Genomic DNA, 21,949 nt, shown 5'->3' with positions numbered 1-21,949 from the left:
CAGGAGTTGCTCTTTTTATCGAGGTTCCTCGCCGCTGCAAGCCAGATTAGTGGAGCGGAGAGACGGCTCGCTCTGGCAGCGGCGGTTCCGTGAACAGACGGCGGCGTGACGGGGGCTGTTCGCAGTACCCATACAATGCGGCGAAATGGAATAATAATAATATTCATGAGAAGGGAGAGGTTACGCCGGGTGCCAGGGATGTCCGCCAATGGAATCCTGCCAACGGCAGCTAGCTGGAAAGACTATTTGTACTCCACCCCCCAAAAAATGGATTATATAATTAAATTTGGAAGACACTAAAAAGCTTGTTCAACTTGCAAAAAGACAATTAATTTCAATTTGGAGTCATTGTTTAGCTTAGACATGATTTTAAATGGCCAAATATTTGGAAACATCACACTGAAAATCCAATTGTTGTCATCCTAATTCATCAAAGTGAGACCTTGAATTGATTTTTTTTCTCAGTCAATATGGCTTGGACGTTTCTGTCCAACAATGAGTTAAAACAGGGGTGGCAAAGGCGTGGCTCTCAAGCCGAATGCGGCTCCCGGCCAAAATAAATGCAGCTATTTGCTTCTTATCACATTTTGTATATATACACTATGGCTCTTTGCCTTGTTTCATGTTTCTATTACAGTGGTACCTCGACCTACGATCAGCTCTACCTACGAGGTACGATGAAAATTTCAATCGAATAATTCGCCCTAGATACGATCAAAATTTCGATCGAATAATTCGCGCTAGATACGATCAAAATTTCGAGATGCGACCAAGCCAGGTGGCCATGACATGAGAGGCTGTTTATCATTGTAGCGCACGGTCTTTTTTGCCGCATCTCTTTCGTGTATAACAGATATCTACAAGCACTGAACGATTTATTCAGACGAGTTTCTGCTACGCATCGACCGTCTCTCTCTCCCGTCGGCGAAATCCGCCCAATTTTAGTTATATTAAACACATTTTATTACTATTAAACCACTAGTTATGTGTTACTTTGTTAGTAGATGGCGAATTACAAGAAATAAAACATTTTTTCCAATCCAATATCCTGTTTTTGGTGTTATTTCAGAGGGTTGGAACAAATTAATTTGATTTTAGTTCATTTCAATGGGAAACGTTCGCTCGAGTTACGAAAATCTCGACATACGATCTCACTGTTTAATTTTTTTGCTTTTTGTCTGTAACTTGTTCGCCACTCTGGGTTAAAAAAGAGGAAGCAACAGGCCTCCTCAAATTTAAAGTGTTTGTCTTGCTCACAAATCTGGTCGTTAGTGTAATTTGGAGCTAAAATAGCGGGTGAGTGAAAGAGAAAAGTCACTGAAACAAATATCTATTAAACATGGATGTGTTGTGAGCAGAGCTAGGGGCCCGTGAGGGTTTCAGAAGTACACATCCCCACCTCTGCGGTGGGTCTCGCTGCTTCTGAAAGGCAAAGTAAGAGCCTGCTGGAACTCTTTAGACATGCCACTCGACTACACGGAAACATGCCTGTGCAGTGTGCTCGTACGCTCGTGCGTGTGCATGACAGGGAAAAAAATAGAGCATGTGGAAGAAGAAAAAAAAACGAAACGCTGGAGGTTGTCTAGCCTTTTCTTGCCGTCTTCCTCTTACAGTAAATCTGCATCTGGATGAGCTCCAGCGCATACCTGCCACGTTATAAATCAGGCCGGACTTTCTTTTACGGCCTGCTCAATGCAAACTTTGAAATAGCAAACTGCCAGCCCCCGGGGGTTTTGTTTTTCACGTGAGCGCCGCTTTGGACGGGTGACCCTTTTGCGGCTCGCCGTTCGGGGGGCCTTCGGGCGAACACGCGGGTGTTACACGCATGTCGGTCATGGGTAGTGGGCGACGGATCCTTAAAAGGAAGTGAGAATGTCCGCCTCCTGGAGGCGAGGGGGGTTCGCACTCTCGCCGGAGTGTAAACATGCTTGAGCGTGCTCTTGAAATGAGAAGCAAAGGGTCTATATTCACTGATAATGGGGATTCATTCCATTTGAACCCCCCACAGCAAAAAAAACTGGGTGTCAGATATCCCGAAAAATCAGTTTAGAAGTTGGGATGTGTACACCTGACGTTTGAGGAAGGGCTGTGGGGGTGGGGAATATAATTGAAAGGTGGAAAAGCATCTGAAAAACAAGCTCCGCGGGAGTTTATTTCAACTCTTATACCAAAACAGCCGCGGGCCAATAGAGTCAAAGGCGACCATTACGGAAGGATGTACATATGCAAACAAGAACTTGCACAGGAGTGACACTGGAAATGATGGAAAGACACAAACAGCGTGTTTCTCTTTCATTCCAGACACTTGCAGGGAATCCAATTCAGAAGGTCTTGTCACTCAAACACCCATTGTGAAAGGAGAAGTAGCAATTTGGGTATACTTTTCTTATCCAAAGTTTGGCATTTTAACAACTCAAAATCAGATATGAAGTGCCCTGTTATTCTCAATCTTAAATACCGCATTCTCCGCACTATAAGGTTCACCCAAAAGACTCAAAATCACACCGAGCATCTTATGTGCCCAATAAAATGATCACTATTTGATTAACCATGGTATGACATCCCCTTTAGCCCATCTTTATCTAAGACCACCCTCCCCCCACACCACCCCCCATGAGCCTCATAATGCAGTTCGCCCTAAAACAGTTTTCAAATAGGCCATCTATTGAAGGTGCGGAAATTACGGTAATTTCAAGTACAACAATGTTGAAGTCTTTGATACTAAATGCTATGGTTTGTCATTTTTTTCATATAATGACTAAACAATGAGACTGTGAGATTGTATTGAAGAACACCTAAACGTCAACCTCATTCCATCTAATCTGTTATGCCGACAGCAAACCCCCTGAGACCACCCCCTATGCCCTGCACATCCAATATTTAACTGGAAGGGGTGCTATTCCTTTTTCCTCCATTCATGTCAAACACAGGTGTTGTGACTGTACCTGACACTGCGGTCTAAAATAGCTCTTAAATTTGATTCCCCAATTCTCTAGGGGTGAAGCTACGGGGCTCTCATCTCATCTATGAGATGATTTCGCACAAGCCGCTGGCTGAATCTAACAAGGAAAAGAAAAAGATATATTAAAGCACACAAGGATGTGTCAGCCCAAAAAAAAATATGAAAGGCTGCAGAACACCAGAAAATTGCCTAAAACACATTAAAATAATGGAGTGTATTTGTTATGGTACGTAGGCACTCATGTGTAAGTACATATTATATTTATATATATATATATATATATATATATATATATATATATATATATATATATATATATATATATATATGTATATATGTGTATATATGTGTATATATATATGTATATATGTGTATATATATATGTATATATATATACATACACATATATATATATTTATTCATATACACACATATATATACATACAGACACACACATATATATATATATATATATATATATATAAATAATTTTCTGAGTATTGTATGTTTGTACAGTACGTATATACGGATGGATGTATTATTTTTATGGACAAATAATTGAAAAGATGGATGACAAAGATGCACAAATGAATTAGGAAACATTAGTTGGATGGATAAGAAAAAATGGATCAATGAATGAATACATGAGTGTGATGGGTGAATAAATATATGAATAGTGTCAAGATGGCAGGAGAGCTTAGTTAGATGAATGGAAGAATGAAAAGATGGATGGCTTACTTATATTTTAGATGGATGATTAAAAGCTGGAAAGACAAAAAGAGATGGAAATGTTTGGATGGATTAGTTCTATGGCTGAATGATGCACAGTGCAGGCAGACTTGGAGTTATTCCAAATATTAAATGCAAAAAGAAGAAATATTGACATTGTAATTGTCTTGACTACAACTGTATTAAAATAACATTTTACAATATAGCCTATTCCTGCATGGCTGCATATAATGGATGTACTTTAAAGAGCAATAATGTGGAATAAAAGCGCCGTCATGTTGGCTGGATTGATGACTTCTCACTTTGTGATCAATATTGCTCGTCCTTGCCAACGCGGCATTTTCAGTTCGGTGCGCTATTTTGGACGGTCGCTTTATTCTGGTTTAGCTCCGTGGCATTTTTAATTGCCGCTGCTTTGACCTCCCGCTATACCGATACCCCTCAACCCTCTACTCGCCCGTAAATTATTCCACACAGACTGGTAATGTCATTTTAAAAGGTTTGTGTGCATGCATAATTGCGACATATCTTTGCTCGTTATAAACCAAAGTAAACAAGCACAGGGTTTTAACAACTTCCAGTTAAAGCCTGTTTTCCATAAGCAGCATTATTATGATACGCAAAAGTAATTTTCCCACACAATCCCTGCCCGCGTTGATATCCGCTTACATTTAAAAGTATTAAAGGAGGATTAGAATATAGCCATGCAAAAATAATCCATGCAATTAGTCGGACTGCGTCGGCCTCACGGTTCTGAAATCGAGGTTCGATGCCTGTGTGGAGTTTGCATGATCTCCCCGGCTTGTGTGGGTTTTCTCCGGGTACTCCGGGTTCCTCCCACATCCCAAAAACATACATACTAGGCTAAATAGATGCTCCAAATTGTCTCTAATTATGAGTGATTGTTTGTCTATCTCATTTTGCCCTGCGATTGGCTGGACTAAGTCGACTGGGATAGGCTCTAGCACCCCCTGTGACCCATTTTGCCCTGCGATTGGCTGGACTAAGTCGACTGGGATAGGCTCTAGCACCCCCTGTGACCCATTTTGCCCTGCGATTGGCTGGACTAAGTCGACTGGGATAGGCTCTAGCACCCCCTGTGACCCATTTTGCCCTGCGATTGGCTGGACTAAGTCGACTGGGATAGGCTCTAGCACCCCCTGTGACCCTTGTGAGGATAAGTGGGATGGAAAAATGAATGAAAAATACTTATACAATATGAAAAATCACTCTACAAATGAAAACAGCCCGGAATGGCACGGCTGATTGAAACCAAAACACAATTTAACACACGAAACAAATATGAAGATAGCAAGACGGCGATCCGCCCCGGCACCCCCGAAGGCTCGGACGGGGCTGGCATCCAAATGAGAGTCACGACGCAAAGAGCACCCGAGCGAATCGCCGACGGGCTAATCGGCGGCATCATAAAAGTGGCAGTATTTATGCGCAGCCCTGACTGATGATCTGTGGCGGATAATAGTTGCCATCCGCCACAATGAGCGGGACATTAGCGCGACGGAGAGTGATGACATGCCGGCTGATTATGTGCACCGACCGCTAATACGAGTGGGAAGGTAGGGCATCCGAGATGAGCCCGTGGGCGGCTCGGCCGTAGAAATCATTCTCACACAACCAAATCACACCTAACGACTCTCCAGACGTGGAAAGAACTCTCTGAACAGATTCTGTACAAACTTCCATTTTAACCCGAGTTTGACCGACTCATTACAACTCCAACATGCAACAAATTTGTACGGCTGAATGCAAAGACATTTGGAATCAAGGATAAGGATAAGATCAATGCTAACTCTCTCACTTTGATTGATTAGGTTAGGCTATGATTTGGGTTGTTCCTAGATGATATTGTTAAGCAAATTTTCCTATGAATATTTTTACCAGCATATTTGAAAAGTCCAAAATATTTTTCAGCATGTCTGATGATGTTAACTACTACATTTTTATTATGTTGACTACTGATTGATTTATGACTTATTTATTGATTATGTATTATGATTATTTATTGATTATTTATGTTTGTGTGTTGTTATTATTTTTGCACTTGCTTATGTTGTTGATTACTTATTGATAATTTATTATTTATCACTGTCATTCATTGATTATTTATGTGTTTGTTGTTATTTGTGCACTACTTATGTTGCTGACTACTTATTTATTTATTACATATTTATTGATTATTTATTTATTGTTCATTGCTATTATTTATTGATTATTTATTTGTTTGTTGTTATTTGTGCACTCCGCCACTTATTTATGTGGTTGACTAGTTATTTCTGTATGACTTATTTATTGATTATTTATTTAGTACTCATTGTTACTATTTATTGATTATTTGTTTATCATTCATTGCTATTATTTATTTATTATTTATTTGTTTGTTGTTATTTGTGCACTCCGCGACTTATTTATGTGGTTGACTACTTATTTCTGTATGACTTATTTATTGATTATTTATTTAGTACTCATTGTTACTATTTATTGATAATTTGTCTATCATTCATTGCTATTATTTATTGATTATTTATTTGTTTGTTGTTATTTGTGCACTCCGCCACTTATTTATGTTGTTGACTACTTATTTATTTATTACATATTTATTGGTTATTTGTTTATTATTCATTGCTATTATTTATTTGTTTGTTGTTATTTGTGCACTCCCCTACTTATTTAGGTTGTTGACTACTTATTTATTTATGACTTATTTGTTGATTATTTATTTATGATTCATTGTTATTATTTATTGATTATTTGTTTGTTGTTGTTATTATTTAGGCACTTTGTGGTGAAGTTTTAAATCTCATTACGCTTGTATAATGACAATAAAAGGATTCAATTCAATATAATTTTGACACGCTATTTAGGCCAGATCCTACTAAATGAAGATGTGAGAATGCAAAGCACATGTTCTCCCTAAATAATAATACACAAGAACGACTCTTCAGCAAAAAGTCGAACACCAATCCAACTTTCTCTCCGTTGCGAGTCTCTCGCTCGCATTACAGTTGTCGACGGTGAGCGAGTAGCTTTGGAGGCCCTTCAGATATTTTAAACATCCCTGAGAGCGACGACATTATTCCAGAGCTAAGGTCAGCGCGTACAGATAAACAGAGCAATTTTTCTGTCTGAGAGATTCCAAATAGAAAGTAACCTCAAGAGGGACTCGACTTACGACTTTAATGGCTTCATTCCCCATTACTTAGCTGGCTTCAATTTCTGGAACGAGGCGGGCGAGAGAAAAAGAAGAAGCTTGGATGGATAATGAGAGAAAAGAGACCCTCCCCAAGTGGTCTGGATTTGACTGATATGTTATTCTTTGATTAAAGTTAGACCGGGTTGTTATCCGTGAACAGGCCACACTAAATCTCACTTTGCCTCTTGGGTATTTATGCACGATACGCGAAGAGTTTCTATTCTCTGTTATGTGTCAATCAAATTGTAATGAATACGTACATGCTCGATGGAACGTGATATTAAGCTATTATTTGATCCCGAGTACGAGGCAGTAAGCGCGCCAAATTTGGAAACGCCAAGTATTTTACCGACAGATGGAATTTAGAAGGGGCGAATCATATCTGGCGATATGATTCATATCACAATTCGCATCCCGATCGATCCCGACACTACACTTTGAGACGATTATTGCGTTTTTTTGTATATCACTTTAGAATAGCTAATCAAAATGGAAATCAGTACTTTTATATCAATTTATTTCTGAAATATCATTGAGTCTAAAGTATACAAATTTTATGTTTGAACAACCTATGAGCTTCATTGTATAGTTTTTTCAGGTTTTAGTGCAGACCTGCTTTAATCCAAATCTATTCAAGTGCAGGATCCTAAATGTGAAAAATAAAAATAAATAAGATTTGATATGGGAAACAGCACCCTCGATTGCGAGAATTGCGCAATGTAATATTCCAATTTATCGCCGAAGACATTTTTTTAGCGCTTTTAAAATTAAGGTCCTATTAGTTGTTTGTCACACTTGAATGGAACGAAAGGTTTGACAATTGTACCATGTTTTTGTGGATCTGTAAAAAAAATGATGAAATAAAAACAACACAACTAATTACTATGCATGCATCGCCAGGGGCCGCATTCAGTTAATTAATTACAGGTAGACAACTCTTCTTTAAGTGGAAGGTTAATATCATCAAAACAGATGCAGAAATGTCAAACAGCACCCCTGGGAATTCTGGGAAGTTTTACAACATGCAGAAAATGTTTTTTTAAAGTTTGCTAGCTTCAAATACATCGGAATCATGTGCACTCTGGCAATGGCAATCCGGTTTATGGTTTATACGGCGGATATCAATAAAAAGTTGGGTCAACACACAAAGAGCGTCAACCAGGAAATTAAGGACAGATCTACATCCGGGATGTGGCCGATTATTTGTCAGTTATTTGTCTACGCGATGTCATCCGGGGTCATTGGGGGCCGTCCTCTCTGTACACAGTAGCTAACTCAAACAAGCGATGCCAATCACATGCTTTTTATTGCACGATTGAGTTTTTTCGGTGTAGAAAAGAAAGATGGTTCAGTTCCACGTACCTTGACATGATTCCGGGAGATTTCTCAGTCCAATCATAGTCGCTCTAGTCATACGCCGTCTTTTGGCCATCTTCAATGGCGACATTTCTTTCCATCCAGAAGACATTTATGATCCCGTCTTTGCCTAATAAAGACGCTCGTGCAAAGTTGTTTTGCCTGTTGACATTGAGAAATTAATGATCAATGCACCTCGTTAGAAATCCATTTCAAAACAAGTGTTTACAGTTTTTCATGAACAGTCTTTAAGATTAACAATCATTTGAACGTGCAAATTTTTGCTGATATCTTTGGATTTGAGCATTTTCTGTCATTTCACGAGTCGTTTTATCACAACAGATCTTCAGTTTCGCTCTTTCCATTTTCGTAAAAAACAGTTAAGAAGCATCGATATCCCGCCTGAGGCTCAACGGAGTGACTCAGCGCCGCTGTTTGAGTCTGTTCCCATCGCACATTAACCACCCAGGTGGTCGTCAGAACCACATCACGGTGGCTGTGGGCATAATGGCAACATTTGGAAAATCGGTTTTTCTCGCTAATCCACAAAATTAATGAAATATCTTTGGCAAATGTCTCCGACGGGGCCGCAAAACCTCAACGACGTAACGTGTCGTCTCGTCCCAACGGTCGTGAGCATTCAGGTGTCGCCTTCGGGTTTGCAAAAGTGGCGAGATTGAGATCAGTCGTCAACTTTCGTCATCGTCTGTTCCCTAGCTGGGAGATTACTCCGTAAACCTTTTCAATTTCATCATGATTTTTTTTTTGCTGCGTCTTCACCGACATGTTGACTCTTTCTCTGGCATTTTTTAGTTCTTCTAAAGCCATGTCCTCATAGAAACATATATCCTAAGAAAGGCAATTCATGCTTCCATTTTCTTCCTCTTGAACAAAACAGAGTAAAAAAAAGGGCGATTTCAACTTTTAATGCCTTTTCTTACGCAACTCTGACACTAAATGACATCATTCCAGCTCTTAATTTTGTTAAAATGCAATCTAAACTGAGACTGCGGTTCAAACATTTTTTCCGAGACATTCAATATGTAATATTTGACCAAATATGATTTCAATTTCAGACATTTTTGTGTGCTTCATGGCCAAATCATTTTGTATTGATGTCAGGTTTGTCATTAATTCATAATTCTTTGGTCCAGATAAATCTATATTCTTTTGAAAAAGCATTCGTATTCAAATGCTGTTACTGTACTTTCATTTTCTAACTAGTGTTATCAATCCATTTTTCCCGTGTTTGACATTTTCCAAACTATTTCTGTCGTCTTTGTCATTTTGATTTGTGAACAATTCTCCCGTGTGAAGCCACGCGTCAGGTTAATAGCGGTTCACACTTCATTTAAAATCATTTACAGATCATTTTCACAGGATATTTGCGACAGGCATTCCGCACCGTAAACTCAACTTCAGCTTTGCTCAGTGACCTGTTCAAATAGAACCGTCGTCTCCTATTAAAAACATTTTTTTATTGCAAAACGAACGCGGCAAGCTAAAACTTTTGCAGAAATGTAATAAAAACATTTAAATGTCTGTTACAAATTTTCAGACTTTGTCCACCGCTCATTTTTATGAATTTTTTTTTCTCTCTGAGCCCTGATAGCCTGTTATGATTTTTTTTAATTATCTGAAAACGTTGTCTTTACGGATGCCTTTTTAGCCTGTTCTCCATTTGACAATTGTTTCTTTTAAAAAAATGTGCCCCCAAAAATGCGACTTATACTTCAATGCGACTTTATATGTTTTTTTTCTCTTCATCAATCATTGTTTGGCTGGTGCAACTTATGAAAATCTTAAAAAAAGGACGGTAATGAAGTTTCTCTCCTTTTTAAACAGCCACAAATTGCAACAAATGAAATTCAGAAGATATTTATCAAACATTCTGACTGAACGATAACAGTAAAACTTATCTCATCCCCATCTACTTAACTCCAGAATAATATATATATTTCTGTATTACTTGCTGATAAGCGAAGCAACTCTCCGAGCTCAGACTACCTCATTTGATGATTACGAGTCGGTGAAATCAAGCAAAAAAGGGGGCAGAATTACAGATGGATGATTACAGAAGCACGACAGGTTGTCTGGTGGGGTGCCCAATCAGCCGTGGCTGTGTTATGGGGTGAAAGCAGGTCAAGGTAGAGAGGAGGCAAAATACAAGCACACATAAAAAGCAACAAAAGTGACATCCTCTAATGGAGGGAGGCGATTATTTCCCGCCTGAATTTGCCGCCTGACGCCGCGTCGTGGCTAAATGGCGTGCGACTGCCTTCTGTGTCCGTCACTGACGGGGCCACGGTTAATTAACAGGCAGTTCCGATTCACAACGCTTTCTATATGCTGATACTTCATTCAAAATTATTCACAAAGCTCCCATCATAAGAAAACTCGCCTCCATATTTTTTTTTCCAATAAAAGATTGTTCCTTTGTACCCAGAAAACACAATAGAGGAGATGCAAGGCTAATCATCTTTTCCCGTCAAGCCCTTTTATTTATTTTGTGTTACAATGCTGACATTTATTGAGCGAGCGGTCATTCAGTCAGAAGGAAAGAAATGACAAAGATTGAAATTTGTCTCTGGACGTTACGGGTTGCTGCTTGGCGGTAATCATGAGCTTATTTTGACAATTGCAGTTGATTAAAGCAGACGGCTTTTACGGGAGTGCATCGTTAAGGTAATCGTGACATGTCGACTGGGGTCGTACGTCTGAGTCACGTAACGGGTTTTCGTTTGAGGCGTTAAGTGGCTTTTGCGGTGTGGGGGACTGGCGCAAGAGGCCATTGGCAATTAAAACGGAATTAAAGACAAAATACGAGTCCACACTGAGTTGTCGCGTCTTCACGAAAGTTATTTTCCTGAATGAAATAGTTCAAAGTCTGAGATGAACTAAGTCGGGTTATTGTTCGAGTTATGAACTGTTTTCTTTGTGTATTCAGGTGCATCCGATATCGTTTTTTCTTTCAGAATTTGAGGTCTTAATAGAAGTTAATCATAGCAAAGTGAAAATTTCAGGCTAGCTTTTAGTCTGAAACATTTCCAGGCATTCTATTATGACAGACAAACCCATCTTAAGGTAAATGCATTTCGACCACAATGCCAACAAAAGCCTGTTTCAAACTCAATTGGCTTTTGAAAATAATTGCAACCTTCCTTGCAGCAAACAAATGTGTTGCGTTGCTGTTAACGTCAATGTCCAGGTAATGGCTCTTTAAAGATTGGGAAGGTGTTTGGGGCCAAAGTTATTTAACGCTACTTAATCCACAAATAACAAAGAACTACGCTAAAGCGGAATGTTGTCAGAAATTAAATTGGTGAGTATTGCTAACCAAAAGATTGCCGGGGCGCTTGGAAAAACACTTTGACAAATACAATTGCAGTACCGTATTTTCACGACTATAAGGCGCACATAAAAGTCTTACATTTTCTCCAAAATAGACAGGGCGCCTTATAATCCAGTGCGCTTTATATATGGACCAATATTAAAATTGTTATCACGATAAAATAAAATAAATCAGTCGATAGGGTACACCATCCTCTACAGCTCTCACAACTACGGCAAGCAGCCCCCGACTCTACTATTTTCCCCGTAGAAAAAGTACTGCGCAGTGACTACTGGGATATATAGTTCTTTTGTCAATATACCCAATGGATTGTGGCCTGGACATCGACATCAACACAGCCTTACGAAGCATGGAAGACAGCGTTGGAATAGTTAGCTAGCTACTATTTGCGAATGGATTGTGGCCGCCTAGACGAACGTATAAAACTCAGCGTTTTCGATGACTCATTTGAACAATTGTTCAATTCGGACACAGAAAATGAGGACCTTGTTGGATTTGTGGGTGAGGATGACGTGAGTACATTGTAAAATGGCTAAATAAAGTCCTACCGAACACAGTTTTGCTTCCGTTGCCTTTTTAAAAACGTGTTTTTAGCATGTGGGTGTAGCGTGTATGTTTAAGCTGGTAAATGTTTTGCCATGCCTGGCTGCGTCGATAAAAACGGTGCGTCCTTTGTGTGTGTAAAATACAGAAATAGCACTCGTTACTGACACTGCGGCTAAAAATACGATGCGCCGTATAGTCGTGAAAATACGGTACTTTAAAAGGCTGTCGAGGTTTTCTTCATGTCGAAGCCTCAAACTGCAGTTTCTTCATTCCAAGAATAACACCGACATCAATTCAAATGCAGCACTAAATACATATTTACCAACTTAGCCCCCCAAGTATTGTCTATATTGACACTTATTTGCTTCATTAATTTCTGATTAAACCATCTGACGTTCCTTATTTCCATATCGAAACACACAAACACGGATCTATTTTTAGAGTGAAAAAGACTAGGATAACATTGAACAACAGTGAAATAATGTTCCCAACGTGGGAGGCGAGACAACAGAATCAAGTGGTGTATTTCAAAACGTGCACTCCTCGGCCCCAGTGAAACGTGAGACATTTATTGCGGTAAATCTTAAATTACCCCATGGAGCCGCTTTGAAGTCAGACTTGCGCGCCTGTTATGTATTTTCGCAGTCATCCTCCTCACCCTCCCACGTCACAAAGGACACGGCAATTACAAGTCCACGTGACCCGCGTTACGCTGAGGGACAAACAAAAGAGGAGCTATTCCTGTCTACCGGTTCAGGTGTCGGTTACGCCCGCCGTGACCGAGTCGTTGCTGATCCGTGCATCCGCAGTCAAGCCGAACTTGACGTGTGAAACGTCACTTATGTCACCCCAAGATAAGAGTGTGCGGTCAACTAAATAATGACTTTTATCTCTGTAGTGGCATATCGTACTTGGTAAGTAGAGGGAGTATTTTTTCTTGAAAATAAGTCCTCGTTTTTGGGCTATCCCAAAACAAACGAAACCAAGTTAAGGTCCTTGGAACGCAGATTCGCTTTATCTGGACAGATTGATCAAATGAAAGCGGGCTCTCGATGTGTGAATTTGGGCCGATGGCGAATAGCGAGTGTCACGTTGGCACCCGGCTGACGACGCCAAGGAGTTTGTTTCCACGCCTGGCGATTAAAAGCGCAGATGGTTCAGGACTGTTTGGAAATACGCTAAATATTAGTCTTTTTCCGAGGCGCAGCTGCGGACAAATCCGCATCGGGACACATTGTTACGGGCCCCAGCTTGACGCGGTGAATAGTATTTATCATTTGATGCCGCCTCTACGCCGCAAGGGCAAATTCATCAACGGTACCCCTACTCGACGCCTCTGTCATTGAATTTTGCATTACGGCGTTAAGGAAGGCCGTCACGCCGCCAACGAAGACCCAGAATCTCCGTCCTTTCCAAACTCTTTTGTCTCGGTGAGATGCGGGTGCAGCTGTGTAATCGCTTCAATTCATCGAGGCCGGGTCGCCCGGGATTAAAAGAGATTCCGCCGCCTTGCCAAACGGTCCGCAAGCATTGCGAGCCCCGTCTTAGCCGTACAAGCAGTAATCTGGGCCAGACAAGAAATCGAGACGAAAATCTATGAGGCAGTCAGCCACGCGGCTTGTTTCATTGACGCTAAGTAGCTTTGACTGGCATTGGAAAATAACGCCGATTTTTACCTCTTTTTATGCCGTCTAAACGAAGCTACCAGTCGCCAAGCCATACTGGAACAAAGGCAGAAACATGAGCATCTGTTGTTCTAATGACTTCAGCACCCCAGGACCGTCGACTGAATATTTGATATCTTAAGAACCCCGAGAAAGCCCCTAAATTCTGCGCTCTAAGGTCGTTCCAGAGTAACGACACCCTCGTTACCGAATTGCAGATTTAATTATCTGCAATGTTTATTTCGCTATTGGGTTCCCATTTAAAACGAGTCTGGTAGGGATGTTTGAACAAAAGGATATACATTATGAAGATTAAATGTTTGCTATTGTAATATATTATATCAATTTATATCGGAAACGTCCTTAAGCACTAACGTTAACATGTTTTGTTTGAACAACATACGGCCTTTATTGTATAATTTTCAGTTTTTAGTAAAGACTTGCTTTCGTAAAAACAGCTTTAATCCTTACCTATGTAAATGGCGTAGGAAACTAGGGAAGATTCGTAGTATTTGGCTGCTGAATCGCCGAATCGATTTTTTTTTAAACAGCTTTAATATTGACCGTCACATCTAAGACAGGATCGTTTTGGACTCAAGGTCGGCACCCCCACCGCCTCAAACACTCTTGATCTTTTTTGTAAGCTGACCATTATCAGAGTCGTACATCCCATAATGCTGACGGAAGGATTTCGGTGCCATCTGGCCGCCTTGTGAAGTTTTACGTGCATCTGTAAAGTTATTCCGCATTAAGCTAATAATAAGAAAGGCATGAGGGGATGCTACTTTGGATGTGAAAAACCTGACCAATAATATAGGTTCAGTTAAGGTGTCTTCAGATAGAACTGGAGTGCAGCGGGCCTTTTGACAAGCAACCCCAGGGAAAAACAAAAGCTTCCAGAGAGGGTTTTTGTCCGTTTTTCGATTGAACAGAGTGCAGTGTCATTAATTCCAACAAAAAACGGGTGGTAGCTCTGCAATAACTCAGAGGAAATGGCCAAGAACTTTAACAGACTCTTATCTCAGCTGATGGACATTGTGCACCAAGCTCTCAATGTTCTGCCAAAACCCAAAAATACATTTGAGGTGACACCTCATTAAGTTAATCTGAAGAAATTTAATGAATAATAACAAGATGGAAGATTGCTTGGGAAAATAATATAGAAAAATGTCAATGTCGTTGAGATTTATAGGTTGAGTTGATTGAATTTTTAGGAGTAAATCCCCATTTTTGGACAAAAAAGGGACATATGTACTGCATCAGGGAAACAATGTAGTATTTGTTCAAAAAAAAACTGAACTTAAACTCTTGCCTGTCAGATACTCATCATAGTTTGGGTAATTCAAACCTCATCTCAATTCGCTACAAAGAACAGTAATTTTACGGTTTGCCGTATTTCCCGGCTGTGGCCGAAACGCAAAACGGAGAAGTGGTTATCGCCGCTCAGAGAGTCTCTACGACAGATCGGCGACGGCTGCCGCGGCCGCTCTACTCGTATAAAGCCGCTCTTGCAGAGCGCGGAGAAGCGAGGAACTAGCTAACGAGTCAAATTAGTTTGCTTAATGGAGGGGATCGACCGCCTTGCCGAGAATTCCGAGGTTGACAAAGTTCTGCCGTTGCCGCTGACTGTCGACGTAATTTTTTTTTTGATCGGCCGGGTTAAATTGGGTCGATTCTCGGAAGCAGAAAATGATTTCATTTTAAATTTGTGTACACATGGGCGAAAGAAAAGAGCTCTCTAGCAAGAAGTATGTAGCATTTCCTAAAAATCCTTCTGAATTTTAATTGTTTTTGGATGATCAATTGGAAATGAAAAACCAAAGTGATATCCTTTCTTAGTTTTCACGATAAGTGACCACTTGGGGAGACAAGTCGTGCCAATTACTCATGTTCTTTTGCCGTTCCAGTAACGTAATTACCGAGGACGTTATGTCTATTGATGAAACGACTGATAAACTGACTCGAGGGGGGAATTGATCATTTGGAGCGACCTTTATCGAACTTAAGATAATGTTTGCTGGGATGAGTAATGCAATTAATGGTTTTCTGTAAAACCCAATGTTGCTCAAGTTGTGTGGAAAAAGCAGACTTTCAAAAGTAGACCAAAATATGAATATGAACAGACATTGTATTAACTGATGTGTCTTGGCGTATGCATTCAGTTCAATCCATAACCAACTTGTATTTTAAATCAAGGTGCCATTAATTTATTCCAATTTATGTTGCACTCAGAAGCCTTATGATAGTGGTTTCTTTTTCATAAGAAACAACAGTATTTGAAATATAAATAGATATTATTTCAAATTTAAGGCAGGAATTGATTAATTGTAATAAATGCAAATGATTAGAAAGTTAAATACACCTACTGGAAGGCTGGGTCACGGATGATCTCGATGATTTATGAGTTGAGGCTTTCCTTAAAGGTGCAGACAAGGTTTTGATCAAATCCCAGGAGAAAACAGCTTGTTCACTAATTTGAAAAACAACAGAATTACAATTTTTCCATGAGAAATATTGAAGAAAAACGTGAACAGTAACAATACTTTCCCCTAAAATTAGAAAAAAAAAACAGAATTACATTTTTCCGATGAGGAATATTGAAAAAAACAAAACAAACGATAGCCTATAATTCATAAAAGTCCTGACTTTTAAGGTAAAGTCCCCCCAAAAAATCAATCTGACCGTAAAGTAATAAATTAACATCTCCGAATACTAAATAGCGCCTAATTGCAAGTGATCCCAAGCCCCCCAAGTGGGCGCTGATGTTAACTGACGCATATTTATTTATTTCAATGAAGCAAGCAGGTGGGCTTTCCTGCTCGGAGGCAGTCAAAGCGGGCACCGGGGCGACGGAATAAGCGGGATGTCGGACAGATTGGCAAATGGGCGCGCGTTTATGTACGCGTCCATGCGCCGGCATTTGCTATCGGGCCTCCAGACAGCGCTGTCATTTGCCCCCCTGCCAATCAAAGGCCATGGAGAATGCCAGTCCCTCAGAGGACGGCTTCGCGAGCAGCTCACCTGTCAACCGTCGTGTCCTCCTCCAACACTAGCATACTGCATTCATTAGCTATCAAATTGCCGTGTCGGATATTGTGAAGGTGAATATTGCAGAAATTCAATCCTCTGTAAATCCAATCAAATCCACGACTCGCTGAGTAATTTAGATTGCTACTGATTGGTGGATCAGGGCTCATTCACACCAATGATGATATCGATTCAGAAAAGCAAAATATTTCCAATTTATGGCCAAATTAAAGGCGTTGTTTAAGGCTGTCCGTTAAAAAAAAAATCCTTTGACCTTTTATCACTCGTTATCATCACTTTCTTTGTCAGTTGTTCCGCCCACAAAGCAACGCTATCAGCTTCTTATCAAATATGTTGGCTATGAATTAGTAACCCATTGGGTGCAAAGTTTTTTTGTTATGATTTGAGCAGGGCTCAATCTCCCAGATCAAACGTCACCTGAAACGGTTCACTCACATCTGATATGCAATTACTTTGGGAAAGTTGGACAAAGTGCTTTTAGGAAAGAGTTCAGCGGCATTTATCATGGTCGAGGTCGAAGGAAAGCCGGCAGGGATAATGGCTTTTTCAAACTATTGACACGCCGGTAATGAAGTGTCTATAGGTTAAGCAGCTATAGGTTAATGGAAGCACATCAACAAATCTCAGCAGCAGTTGGAGGTGGACGTGCCCGTGTACATGCCAACAAGGCGACCCCTCTCACCCCCTTTCAACTTATAGAGAAATCAGGGATAGCGGCTGATAGATACATTGACGCCAATAGACATTTAAATTCAGCAGGGTCAGTCCTTGTTTCAAAACATCTTGATTTTTACAAGAACAACGTATCGTTTGGTGTCCGGTTTTACGACGTACAATAAATGTTGGCTTGCTGTTCGTGGAGGAAAAAATAATTAGGCAGAAAAACTGAACATTTGCTTGATTGCTGGATGAGAAAGCCCTGCAAGCGATTTGGACACAAACCACTGAAAAGTCAGTTACTACAATACGTCTCCTTTGCAACTCCTCCTGTTGAAGGAAACAAGTGCGAGGAAAAGCCTTCGGGTGGGCCGTTGAAAAAAAAACAATTGTTTCCGTCACAATTGCATTGCTGATTCTGGCACAGATTAGCATAGCCTGTAAAGAATTGCGGATATCACTAAAACAGGCTATACTAATTAAAGCCAGAATCATCAATCAGCGATCTTCGCACACCGTCACTTTTGGTTTGTTCGGAGCTGAAACTGAAGTTGGAAGTGAATCAGAGATTAGGGTCAAGAAATTAAAAAAATACAGAAGGCTGGTTGAAAGAAAGCTCATTTAGGGGTTAAATATGATGACATGCAATCATTCCATTTCTCACAATCCCCGTTACGAGCTTCCCGAAGGATTTGGGGAGGGGAACACTGATTTTCCGGCCTCGGATACGCCGGCAAATCCGCCTTCCCTGGTGACACAAATGCGTTATGGCGCAGATGCCACGTCAGAATCGCACGGCGTGCAAAGCCGTATACAAATACGGCTTTATCCAGACACCGTGCGTAGAGTAACGGATGGTCTACCTCGGTCGAGAGGGAGTGTAAATTAACGAGTGAAACAACTTAAGAAGGTGCGTGACTAAAAACATTAGAGGGGAGCTGCAGCTGGTGATAAATGGACTTTTTATTTCTATTCAGGATTTGACTCAGCCTTGCAATAGTTGCCGTTTGGAAGCTCTCGTTTTTTTAGATCAAGCGTCGGTCAGAGAATTGAAAGAGAGATGAGCAATGTTGATGACTTGGCCTGTGACTCATTTCAACAAAATGACGTTGCTTCTGTTTGCTTTGCTTTGCTCTCGGGAGATTTCCACAATGAAATATTCGCAGGCTACAGTTGTTCATCATGATAGCACGACTAGCCTGGAAACTTCAATTCATGACGTTGCTATAAATTTTTTTTTAATCGATACGGCAAATTGCCTCGCTCGATTCTCTTATCGATTTACAATCCATTTGGTTCAATCTTTAAACCTTAACACTATTTCTGGTTGGAAATATACAATAGCTGACGTAGTAGTTTCTAGTATCGGGATTATTTTATCCAACTCTACAACGTCTTTTCTTGTGTTTGTATCCGTTTTTGCTACTGCAACCAAGATGGCGCCGCTCAAGTGGCAGCCGGCCAGTAGTGGTAGCTCTGTCCACTTTTGCTCGTTTTGTGTTTTTGCTGCTTTTCTGTCTTTTTTTATTGCATTTTGGTATTTAGTTCTTTACCTAGGTCTATATCACGTGTCAAAGTGTCGGCCCGGGGGCCAAATCTGGCCCGCCGCATCATTTTGTGTGGCCCGGGAAAGTAAATCATGAGTCCCTACTTTCTGTTTTAGGACCAAATTAAAATGAAGAGTATAGATGTATATCAGGGCTTTTAATCCAGTTCTTTTAATCCATTTATTAAAAAAAATCTAAATATTATATCTAAAATGGTCCACCTGAAATCGAGTTGAAGTTAACGTGGCCCCCGAACCAACCCGAGTCTGACACCCCTGGTCTAGAGTGTCTTGTGTCCAAGAAATTTCTCGAATACGGGATGAAATAAAGTCCTAACCTAACCTAATTGGGATCAAATCAAATCGGGATCTTTGACTCATGAGACGAATCGTATCGCCGGAGCTAGCAAATAGCCCATTAAAAATTCTACATCCAAAATCTCATGAGATTTTAACGATGGACTAAAATTTACGAACAAAAACAATGTCGTCTCTACGTATGTTCTCCTCACACTTTGTATGCATTTTCGATGGATACACATTCCCTCCTAAAAGAAGCCAGACATCATTTATGTGGCATCTCGAGCTCATCCTCCAGGGTCCCAATTTTACCACGTTGCATGTTCAAGACGTTAACTTTTCTTTTTTTTAGTGACTACAGCATTTTTGCAAGGGATTCAGCATGAGATGTAAATGTTACTTGACAGGCTGAGGAGAGCAGAATGATGCTGAGGCCAGTTTAACTCAGAGGAAGGTGGAATCTCTTCATGAAATAGTTTTTATGGCCTGTTGTGAGAGAAATTGAGCCTGGATCGGATTATCCCTTATGAAAAATCACATGGGGATTTTAACACAATATATTTTTAATCCTAAAGAGGAACTTTAGCATTTGGGGAATAGCGAGGGAGAATCTTGCAGTAATTGAGAAAGGCACAACAAATGTGTTTTTGTTCACCTGTTGTTAAAAAATAATAATAATAACTATACTTTGAGCACTTTCCCACTGCTTAAATGAAAAAAATATATATATATATATATAACAGATTTAATATGTGCCTCAGTAGAAGTAAGGCAAAGCCATTTTAGACCCCGTTTTTATCAAGTCAATTCCCTCTCTCAAGGCGTGCGCTTTCAGAAAATTAAATTAAAAAAAGAATGCCTTAAGGTGTAATAACTGTTCGAACTTTATGATGACAAGTCGTCTCAAGGCATAGCAGGGACAGTCAAGTCAAACGACAAATGACAAAGGTGGCTAATGTGCTTAAAATGAACTATAAGAGAGGAATAGTTTGTATCCTGTAGATCACAGGTGTCAAAGTGCCGGCCCGGGGGCCAAATCTGGCCCGCCGCATCATTTTCTGCGGCCCAAGTAAGTAAATCATGAGTGCCAACTTTCTGTTTTAGGATCAAATTCAAATGAAAATTATAGATGTATATATTATATTTCCTGATTTTCCCCTCTTTAAATCAATAATTGTAATTTTTATCCATTTTTTTCTTTTGGTGTTTTTAGGTCAAAAAGTATTTTGTAAAATCTAAAAATATATATAAAAATATTTTCACCTTAATATTGAGTATATATATTTTTTAAATTGTTTCCATTTGAAATGAAAAAACAAATGATTATTAAATGTTTTCCCTTACTAAGAATCAAATTAACAGTTTGATATCTATAAAAAACTGAATATTTAGGGCTTTTGATCCAGTTCTTATAATCCAATTTAAAAAAAATTCTAAATATTATATCTAAAATGGTGCGGCCCACATGAAATCGAGTTGATGTTAATACGGCCCGCGAACCAGACTGAGTTTGACACCCTTGCTGTAGACAAAGCTGTCACCGGTGCATTTACACTACAATCTAGTAAACAATCCAATTCCACCCACTAATTAATATTATCTGCCTTCAATTTGGAACGACTCTTGACTTTTCAAAAGTAAATCCGGGCCCTCGATCTGGTCCCCAAACCACGAACGTCATATCAATTTACTCAGGTGTCCATTGCTCGAGACAGGTCATTACAGAGGACGAAATGAAGTGACACAAGCGGTTTATCGGCGTCTTCTCGCCTTAGCCCACCCAGACGCTCTTGTCGTAGCGACCTCCCTCCAAAACCAAGTGCCTGCTGACTGAATTGTATCCAACGCTTGACTGCTTGTAAAGCACGACTCGCGCGCTCACACACACTCGCGCCAACACACGCTAGGCGACAAATTGCAAACTGGCGGAGGTTCGATCAAGCCCGAGGCAATTCCACTCGACTCCCTTCGGTTACGAATCCGCCTTTCCGGCCGTTAATGAGAATGATGCCTTGAATTTTTTGGATTGGAAATGGAGCATCGCTTGATTTCCTCACGCCGGAAAAAACTTTTTATTTTTGTAGCCGTTCAGTCCATGGTGGGATTTATTGATAGGGAATAAAAATGATTGTTTTTCGTCGTCTTATTTAGGGGGGCGGGTTTAAAGTCCCTGAAATGAGAAATAAAGCTGCTCTAAAGAAAATGGATTTTTTTGAAAACTGTGGCTTCATGTTTAGATTTTCTGAGGCATTAAAGCTCCCAAGTCGCATATTTTTCTCCATGCCGCACGACTATCGCACGATTTTACAAGCGACCTACACTTGAAAAATTGAATTTATGGTCAATTTACACACCTCTGCTATTAGCCTTTGGGGAAAATCCTGCCTAGTCAGCACTACAGTGAGGTTGTTTATTTTCCGAGACATTTATTGTATTGTAAAAGTTGGAAAAAGGAGTACCTAACTGATTTTTTTTTGCCTTGGTAAATGTAGATGAATTTTAACTTCAGGTGATATTGGACAATGAGCCTTTCTTGTAAACAAAATGTCAATAAAATGTGTACTAAATAGACTGATTG

General features: G+C 40.0%; 1 protein-coding gene across 4 annotated transcripts in view; it reads right to left on the bottom strand.

Moving 5' to 3' along the window:
• Window positions 1-21,949, bottom strand: part of chrm3a (cholinergic receptor, muscarinic 3a) — a 49,383-nt gene that overhangs the window by 8,407 nt on the left and 19,027 nt on the right. For 3 of the 4 annotated variants that reach the window (XM_077612639.1, XM_077612640.1, XM_077612638.1), the window contains exons 6-7: window positions 16,187-16,290; window positions 8,265-8,420 (exon numbers count right to left, since the gene is read on the bottom strand). Coding sequence is in view for 1 of the 4 variants with exons in the window: in XM_077612638.1 (XP_077468764.1) it covers window positions 8,265-8,272 (8 nt within the window). In the remaining 3 variants the exon portion in view is untranslated. The remainder of the gene's footprint in view (window positions 1-8,264; window positions 8,421-16,186; window positions 16,291-21,949) is intronic. The other variant, XM_077612641.1, reaches the window with a different exon arrangement.

Source organism: Stigmatopora argus, chromosome 11 (genome assembly GCF_051989625.1).
Source record: "Stigmatopora argus isolate UIUO_Sarg chromosome 11, RoL_Sarg_1.0, whole genome shotgun sequence".
NCBI classification, from domain to species: Eukaryota; Metazoa; Chordata; class Actinopteri; order Syngnathiformes; family Syngnathidae; genus Stigmatopora; species Stigmatopora argus.
This window is presented reverse-complemented; position numbering and strand designations above follow the sequence as displayed.